This window comes from Polypterus senegalus, chromosome 18, assembly GCF_016835505.1.
Source record: "Polypterus senegalus isolate Bchr_013 chromosome 18, ASM1683550v1, whole genome shotgun sequence".
NCBI lineage: Eukaryota > Metazoa > Chordata > Cladistia > Polypteriformes > Polypteridae > Polypterus > Polypterus senegalus.
In genome coordinates, this window is record NC_053171.1 from 23,520,141 (window position 1) to 23,529,711 (window position 9,571).

At 35.8% G+C, this 9,571-nt stretch overlaps 1 protein-coding gene across 2 annotated transcripts in view; it reads left to right on the forward strand.

Moving 5' to 3' along the window:
- ino80 (INO80 complex ATPase subunit) overlaps positions 1-7,542 on the forward strand; it is a 182,991-nt gene extending 175,449 nt beyond the window's left edge. For both annotated transcript variants that reach the window (XM_039741457.1, XM_039741458.1), the window contains exons 35-36: positions 2,997-3,212; positions 5,508-7,542. In XM_039741457.1, coding sequence (XP_039597391.1) covers positions 2,997-3,212; positions 5,508-5,713 — 422 coding nt within the window. In that variant the 3' untranslated portion in view covers positions 5,714-7,542. The remainder of the gene's footprint in view (positions 1-2,996; positions 3,213-5,507) is intronic.
- The last annotated feature ends 2,029 nt before the right edge of the window (positions 7,543-9,571 follow it).

Below are 9,571 nucleotides of genomic sequence, written 5' to 3' on the forward strand. Positions count from 1 at the left end.
CTGGGGCCTTTGTTAAAGTTGAGGGGCAGATGAATTCAACCCAATATCAACAAATTCTTCAGGATAATGTTCAAACATCAGTCACAAAGTTGAAGTTTCGCAGGGGTTGGAAATTCCAACAAGACAATGACCCAAAACACAGTTCAAAATCTACAAAGGCATTCATGCAGAGGGAGAAGTACAATGTTCTGGAATGGCCGTCACAGTCCCCTGACTTGAATATCATCTATGGGATGATTTGAAGCAGGCTGTCCATGCTCGGCAGCCAACAAATTTAACTGAACTGGAGAGATTTTGTATGGAAGAATGGTCAAAAATATCTCCATCCAGAATCCAGACACTCATCAAAGGCTATAGGAGGCGTCTAGAGGCTGTTATATTTGCAAAAGGAGGCTCAGCTGAGTATTGATGTCATATCTCTGCTGGGGTGCCCACATTTATGCACCTGTCTAATTTTGTTATGATGCATATTGCATATTTCTGTTAATCCAATAAACTTAATGTCACTGCTGAAACACTGCTGTTTCCGTAAGGCATGTCATATATTAAAAGGAAGTTGCTACTTTGAAAGCTCAGCCAATGATTAACAAAAATCCAAAGAATTAAGAGGGGTTCCCAAACTTTTTCATATGACTGTATGGCTGTACCAGATTAATAGTTGGGCAAAGTTGTCAAAGCCCAAAAGTTAGGAGTCTGCAATTAAATTAAACAATCAATTTTTAAATATAGCCTGTGTTTTGTAAATAAGCATTACTACAGTATATATACAAGTCTTACAGGTTTAAGTGCAAGTTAAATCTCTTTGGTGCTTTGTAAGATCAAGTAAATGCTTGTCAAGAAAGAACTGCATTAATTTCAAGCATTCAAGATGTCAAAATCCATTTGCATTGAAACAGGTTGCCACTAAACTTGAACTAGCAATGCCAAACCGAGTCACAATTTTTCAAAAACAACATGGCAAATGATTCATTAAAATCTTGTTGTATTTGCAGGAACTTTCCTTTAGACTACTTGAAAGGCATCCATTGAGTACTGTTTGTTGATAGAGAATCACAGCTCCAGGAAAGGGTCAGAACAGGACACACATAACAGGGATACTGGAGGGTCTGCTAAGGGTTCAGGTGATTGAATTCAGTCTGTCCACCAGCCTCCATAGTTCAAAGTTTCAGCTCTATGTTTTGCTCAGGTTGATATTTCAATTATTTCTTCCCACATCCCAAAACTGCACGTTAGGCTCATTGACCACTCCATGCTGACATGATGTGCGTGTTTTTGGTGTGTACTTGTGTTGTTGATGATCCCCAACTTGCACCCAGTACTGCTGAAACAAGTATCATATCCTCAAGGCTGTGAAATAGATGAGCAAATCAGAAAATGGTTAGATATTTTAAGATATTTCAGTGGTAGGGATGCATCTGTCATCTTCATTTAGGTGCACTAAGATTGCACATGCATGTGTAAGTGTATTTTAATTTTTGAATAAATAAAAAATTTATATGTTTGTTTGTTATTTTTAACAATTCTAATTTCAAGCAATTTTGCAGTGATCAATAACATACAGTATGTTAAAATAAGGCTCTTTCCCACCACAGAAACTTTTTCAGGAACCAGGGATTTTTTTTTAGAAATTTGGGAAGTTTGTAGTTCCTGGTAGTTTTTTTTTTAGTTCCTACTCCATGTACTATGTACTTTATGTTCAACCAGGAACTATTGTGGGAGCGGATCAAGTGATGAATTGTGCTGATTAGTTGACCACAAGGACTGGCTCCATCCATTTGGACTTTAGTGAGTTATTGGTGAAGGTGGAGCGCTGCACTTCATAGCCACCTCCCTGGTGCGCTGCTCCATGCACTGCATTGGAGCAATAATCTCACCCGTGAAGTCACAGTCACTTCAAAGTAATAAGGTGGGGTAGGGTGAATTCCCAAATGCACCACACTTCACACTGCAACCGAGTTCTTTGCACATCACATGTTTTGCATAAAGGTTTTAGTTCCAGTTATGTGGTGGGAACACAACACTCAAAAGTGGCCAAGGACCACAAGTGGTCCAGGGCCTACATCATACAGAGCTCCTATAGTGGTTAAATGCATATACTGTATAAACAGAAAGTGTTCTGTTTCTTTAGGTGTTGCTCTCAAAATGCTTAGGAGAATTCAATATTGCTTTAGCTGTAGCTGATTTCAATAAAATATATTTGTTCTGAAATGTACAGGCTAATTTTAATTAACTTTTTCAATAGATTTAGTAAAATTAGGAATACTAAGAAAACAAGTATCATAAATGCTCTGAAAATTGACCTTGTAGGTGGTGGTGTGTTAGAAAAGAATTATTTTAATGCACATAATTTGTGAAAATCTTTTTATATGTATTTAGAAAGCTAATTTATTTTTTCTAGATATCTGTTTTTTGCACTTCACATTCACTCCTTCTATCGTGATATTCACTGGCCTCGGAGCATTTCAGAAATTTAACTTTCAGGATTTTTAAGAAGCTGCTGAGGATAGGTCTCTAGTTGATTTTCTAAAATTATTTCTATCAAACCAATATTTATGTAACTCTATATCTGATACTTTGTTAGCAGAAAAAAAAAAATAATTTGTTCATTTTTTGGACCCACATATTCCAATACAGGTAGGGTTGAAGAATATGCCAGATGGAACCATCCCAACATAGAGGGGCTAGCTCTTTCATAGGGTGCTTTAAATCAAATATAAATACACAGATTCACTCACATAGAGGCCGTTTCAGAGTTTCAACCTATCTTGACTTAGTTTGGGATGTAGGAGAAAACTGAAGTGCCCAATGAAAACCTTTGGTGACACTATGGGGACATGCAAGCACCACACAAACAATGATTTGGCCAACATTAGTAGTAGAGGCAGAAGTACCAGCTAACATCTTGCTACCTAATGTATTTATTTGAAAGTTGAAGATGTTTATTTATTGAATAACCTCTATTATGTCTTCTAATTATTTAATTTCTATCTGTTAAGGAGTTTCATCTCAAGACACCTGTAGCCCTGGTAGGGGGCGCTCTGGGAGAAGCCGTGGACGCCCTAAAGGCTCAAGCGGAGGGACCAAGTCAGCAGGAAAAGGAAGGAGCCGCAAGTCAACAGCTGGTAGTGCAGCAGCTATGGCAGGAGCCATGGCAGGAGCAGCGGCAGCCTCTGCAGCAGCGTATGCAGCATATGGCTACAGTGTATCAAAAGGTACAATCTGCAGATGTGAGATGAACCCATTCATCATCAGATATTAAACTATCTGTGTTTCATCGTGCTATCACTAAGAAAGTAGATATGCTGATTGGCGGATATGCATGCATATGTTGCCATACACATTGACAAAATTAAAAATTAAACTTACACAATTTTAGTGAAATTTTAAGGATATTAATGCATAAATCTTACTTTACCTTGTATGTGTTCTTAACAGTTAAGAGCAAGAGCTAATATATGAGAGTTTAGCAGTATGGATTTGTTGAGATTTTTAATGAAGTATTGGCAATAACATTTTTTATTGTTTTTTTTTTCTAATGATAGCATCAACATTTTGCTTGAATTTCAGCTTGCCAACCAAGCTGGTAGCAAGATATGTGTACGAGTCTTCACTGTAAATGCCAGTTGTGTCCACCTTGTATTCAGTAGGATATTAATAACCGCACCAGCACATAAAATCACAAAGCCATAATTCAACTCAAATATTAAACTTGTCATCCTTTAAAACTCATTTTCTCCTGCCTTAATGGTTTTTGCAGACTTGTACAATTATACAATTATACAAACATACAATTATATAAATTACCCAGCTGTAAAAATTATATTTGCAAATAAGTAACAAAATTTTATTGCCTGTAATAATTAAATTTAATACACTATTTCAAATGTACATTATAGACAATGTCACTTTTCTAGAGGTTTTCAGTTATAGCTCTCATTTATCTAATCGCAGTGAGTCAGAGGCACTCAGCGGCTTGCTGCCATAAATGCCAGTTCCTTAAAAGTGACATTCCCCGTAACTCACTCCAACTAGTTTACGACTCTGTCTCACAAAATCAAACCTGTCGTGCTGCGGGTGTTGTGTGTGTGAGTGCTGACAATCAATGAACGCTCCTCCAAAAGTACAGTGTACTTACTGCAGTTACAAGAAATAAGAAACACAGGTGTTTAGGACCTGACAAACAGAAGAGAGACTTCTCTGTGTCATGGCTAAAGTTTTACGCAACCAGGACAGAATGGAAAGAAGAAAGAAAAAACAAAAAAGTCCTAGATTGTGACCAAACCTGCATACCTAATAACCTTTCGTACAGCGTCAGTTCTATCAGGCAGCACACCATTGATGAGCACAACTCTGCTGGAAGGTTTCCTCAAGATTGGTAAATGTGACACGGCCTGCCACTATCAGTTGTGTAATTTGACATGAGCTGGCAATGTGACCAACAACTGTAGTTGGCAAATTTGACACACCCCATGGCTAGAGGTCACGTAATGTAACCGCGGCTTAAGCATTATGCAATAAGTCCATATTCTAGTAGCTGTCAGAAATCCATATAATGCATCTTCAATACATTCTTAATTGAACATTTTAGTTAACCTTTCTATTATGTCCTTACCTTTTCTTTTTGTTATCTTGTTCCAAACATACATTGCATTTTGTGACACCTAACAACTTTAACAATTTCTAAGTATACACCTCTATAATTCAAACACAATGTTTTTGCTCTGTTGTAGCAATGGATCCCTTGTTATGAATCACATATCTTACAATATTCTGATCATGTGGACTGTTGAGAGGATTAATGATAATCTTGAATAATCACAGGCTAATAGCTTGGGTTAACTGTCAATGTTGTGCAAGCAAAAAGATAAAATTACTTAAGCTCTGTTTTTTATAGTGCCTTTTAACAATGAGTACCAACCCAGTACGTTGCAGTTTTTTTTTATTGTTTCAAATAGTTGCCGCACTAGCAAATGAATGGACTGGCTCTGGGTCGTACATTGAGTGAATGGTGGGGACTGGAGCGGGAGCCTTATACGTCAGAGTCACTAGGCCAAATGGCAGACATACCGAAGTGATCTTCTCTTTTTTATGATGGATTTTTTTTTTACCATATAATCATTTAGGAATTATTATAAAATTATTTAATTGAATAGACTGGCTGTGATAGTGAAGAGTAGATGGCCTTTGAAAATATTATATCATGTTGCAGAATCACTATTAAATATATTTCATTTAGACTCATTTAGCCTTTGAGACTATGGGGCTTTCCCAGGAGGGCCACTGTGTCTGCTGCTGTCCCTTATACAACATTTTAACTTGATGCCAATTTCTGTATTTCTTGATATATTTTATTTATTTTGTACTTTGCTGAGATAATTGAAGAAAGTGGTATCTCTACATCTAAATATGCAGTAAAGCAGCTCCAGCTTTTATGTGCACAAATGTTCAAAGCTTATTTCAGATTTACTAACACACTTGTGTTTTGTGATTTGTGCCCACCACTTTAGGTATCGGGAACACCAGCACACTGCAGCCTTCACTTGCAAGATCCAGCTGTACTGGTAATTTTCTACCCTCAGGCTCGTCCTCCCCTCTCACATCTCCTCAGGGTAAAGCAGGCATTGTCCCTTCTAGTCCTCAAACTATTAGCCATGTCAATCCTGCCACGATAAACAGAAAACACAAAGGACTGAGTTCACTAGGAGGAAGGTAGCAGTTCGCAGAAAACCTGCCCTAGTATAAAAATGATCTGAAATCTGCATTACTGCGTGCAAGCATTGTGTGACTGTTTGGAAATTTGGCAGTTAATAATAAGGCATATTATGAATTGAATAATGGCACATTTGATTTAGCTACCTTTGCTGAACCAGGAAGAAGCCATCTTCATGTAACTTTCACATAGCTGTCCGGTGTTACTGGAAGGGCTCATAAGATGAACATAAAAGGAAACTGAAATCACAGTTGGACAAATGGCACAGAGAGAAGGTGGGGCTGAAGGTGGCATGAGATGTCAGAAATGTTGTTTTCATTTTTACATCCTATAGAATGTCTGTTTATTTTACAGGGGTTTTTTCTATCATGTGATTATTAACACCCTCACCTTGCTATCTGTTAAATGCTTCCAGACTACATACTTGTAGTTCTCTGTGATGCAAAAAAACCAAGAAAAAATCCCATTGCCAATCTGAGTGAAACGTGACTAATACAGTGTTGTGACAAATTTAGATACTCAGGTGTAACCTGACAGCAATTATAGGATAAAGTGAGCAAGACCTATTCTATCTGTTTTTGACAATCAGCCCACAGGAGTTTCCATGCATTTCCTATGGACTGATTGTTTGAAACACTTGGTCATACAGAAACAATGCAAATGAAGCCTTCTTACACTGGGTGGTTATAATGTCCCATTTAATGTTTATGAAATATAGACTAAAAGCCATGAACAATGAGATAGTATTTGTTTATTTTTATCAAATTACTGGTAAATGAGAAGAAATAATATATATATAAAATGTTGCAACAATATGTTAAAAATTACAAATGTGGTACGCTTACAAATAATCTACAGGCTTCTGTTGCCTGTACCTTCAACTTTTAGATTTATAACTGCTGTCAATGGAAAGTGATTATCAGGTCCATTGCTCTTAGTCCATAGGTCTCTTTGAAAACATTTTTGTTCCTGGTTCTGTAAAATGTGTAAACTGCACTTTTTTTTTTTTTTGGAAGAGTATGCTTATGATCATCAGAGGTATTGCTGTTATCAATGCCATAATGGTATACGTTTTTTACTTCTGTGAATTAATTGTTTATATAGCAATCTTTATTATTATTTTTTTAACAGAATGCTGCTGTGAATTAGGTGATACAGTAATATACCCTGGAGAATTACAGAATAGTAGAGCCATATTTAGGTTTGTATAGAAATGGATCTACCAAATATGTGATATTTCTAAATATATTTTACACTATAAAATATGTTGGTGTATAGAAATCCATTATTGAGAGTGAGAATAGGCAGACCGATCTCCTTGATAAAATGTAATATAGAGCTGTGTATAATTTAAAGCACTATTACCCATATTTCCCTTTTTTGTACAACCTTAAAAGTCATTTTTTGAAATGTACGTCCAGCAGATTGGAACAGAGCAGTATAAAATTCCGTCAAGTGGTAAAATTTTAAATTTCCATTATTTTTGTGATATATATTCTAAGTGTTAAACTAAAAAACATTACATTAACTGACTGAAAATGCAAACATCATTTATACAATGTTGTGTTTGTTTTTAGACTACTAGAATCTAAAAACAAATGATGATTACAAATATAAACAGTTCAAAAGGAAACTTAATTGATTTTTTTTAATGTTATATATTAAAACTGTGTTTGCCTGAACTCAGTGTAAATATGCTCTCTGTGACACCTTTGTTTTTCCTTTTCTGTTTTTGTCTATTTTTATAGGTGATTATGTACATATGTATAAAATTGTCATTTTACTAACTGGAGAGACAAAATCAAAATAAAAAATATTAGAGAGTAATTTTAAAATAACCATGAATTCCATTTTATTTCATACAGTTGTATTACTAAGTTTATGCTTTTCTACCGCAATATTAATAAAACCTTTGTTTGTGAGCTCAGTCTGTCCACATCAGAGTGAGAGAATATTTTACAGGATTGTTCAAGCTTTGGGGCTGGCAAGAAGCAGTTATTATAAAGAGCATCTATCTATCTATCTATCTATCTATCTATCTATCTATCTATCTATCTATCTATCTATCTATCTATCTATCTATCTATCTGTCTGTCTGTCTGTCTGTCTGTCTGTCTGTCATTTAGTGCCCTTCATTATCTGTCTGTCTGTCATATTGTGTATGGGTCAGAAGTTTCAAGGTAAGGAAGACAGAAGTTTTGATATATCTACAAATCCTATGTTAACCTAAATCTTTGAGGGCTGACAGTACAATAAATATTATAAGGTGAGTAGCAATACATTTCTAATGTTTGGGATAGCCATTGCATATCTGCATTATATTGTGTTGCTTTAAATCTTTTCTAAAGAGTGTTGAAGTATCACTTTTCCGTTTTTGTAAATAAACACTGATAACAAGGTAAGTATCACTCCCCCAGTGCGTCAGCACTGACACACCTAAATCAATGTGGAGGCCTGTATTGTACAGTGCATATTTCTCACACACAGGGCTCTTTTACAGATCAGGTGAGCAGCTCAGTGTACTTGTGACTGTTTTTCACATTTGTTTCTGTGCCTAGCAATGCTACAGCCTTCTATTTATGTCAGCTTGTTTTCCAGTTAATAGATTTAATACTCTTGACATAAATTCCAAAATAAGAAATTATTAGAGAATATAATTTCTAATTCCTATTTTAGCACTGGTTCTACCCATAACACGTTTTTAATGATATTGTGAGTTTAATGTGTTATTCTGGTAAGAATACTGCAAATAAAGCTGACGTGCTGTTTGTGAGCATTTCGAAAAGCCAATTAATCATCTCTAAAGTCAAATCCAAGTGTAAGCATAGACAAAAGACCATTTGAAAATTATTTTCATGAAATGAGCATTGAATTATTTAGCCATACAAACTGCAGTTATATAGAGTCACATATAAAGGGAAAGTGTGTGAAGTTGTCATTCTTAAAGGTATATTCCACCCAAAAGTTATATTGTTTTAATATGTTACCTCATGCAGTTTGTAGTGGTGGCCAAGAAAAAGGTTTAATCTCATGTTTTTATGAATGGAGAAGAAATTATTTGATATAATAGAAGCCAATAGTAACCAATACTGTACAACAAAAAATTATATGATAAACATTCGGTGGGGGGAATCTTGCGTTACTCATTTTATATATTCCACATCGGTCATCCAGTGCAGCCAAAGCACGTACTTTTTTGCTAAAATATTGTTAAATAGTTACTTCTGGAATAATCAGTGCCTATCATATACAGGAAACTGAAGCCTCATAGGAAAGAGTTTTTTAAACTGAAGACCCGCTTTCCCTCCTTATTCATTGGTCAGGAGTCCTGACTTAAGTTTAAAAAGACATTCTCATTGGGCTTTATGGATTTCTGTTTATGATATGCGCCTACAGTTCCCAAAGTTATTATTGAACAATATGTTAGCAAAAGTGCATGTGCTTTGAGCAGAGCTGGATAACTGACGTGTGGGTTATGTGACACGAGTAATGTAAAAGTTTCTTTTTCTCATGGATATTTTTCTCCTTATTTGCTATTGTACAGCACTGGCCAACATTAGGGTTTATTAGATGATGAACTTTTTTTCTGCCAATCCGAGAGCAAACATGATGAAAAAGTTTTCTTGGCAACCACTACCAACTAAATATTGGTGGAGTATTGCTTTAAGGCTCCATATTGGATATAAAGTGCTTGTTAACTGCCATCTAGGTCTCTCCACAGATGTTCTATGGGATTTAGTCTGGGCTTTGGCTGGGTCACTCAAGAGCAGTCAAAGACTTTTCTTGAATCCACCCCAGCATTGTCTTGGATGTATTCTTCAGGTCATTGTAGTTCTGGAAAGTGCAGTGTTGCCCCAGTCT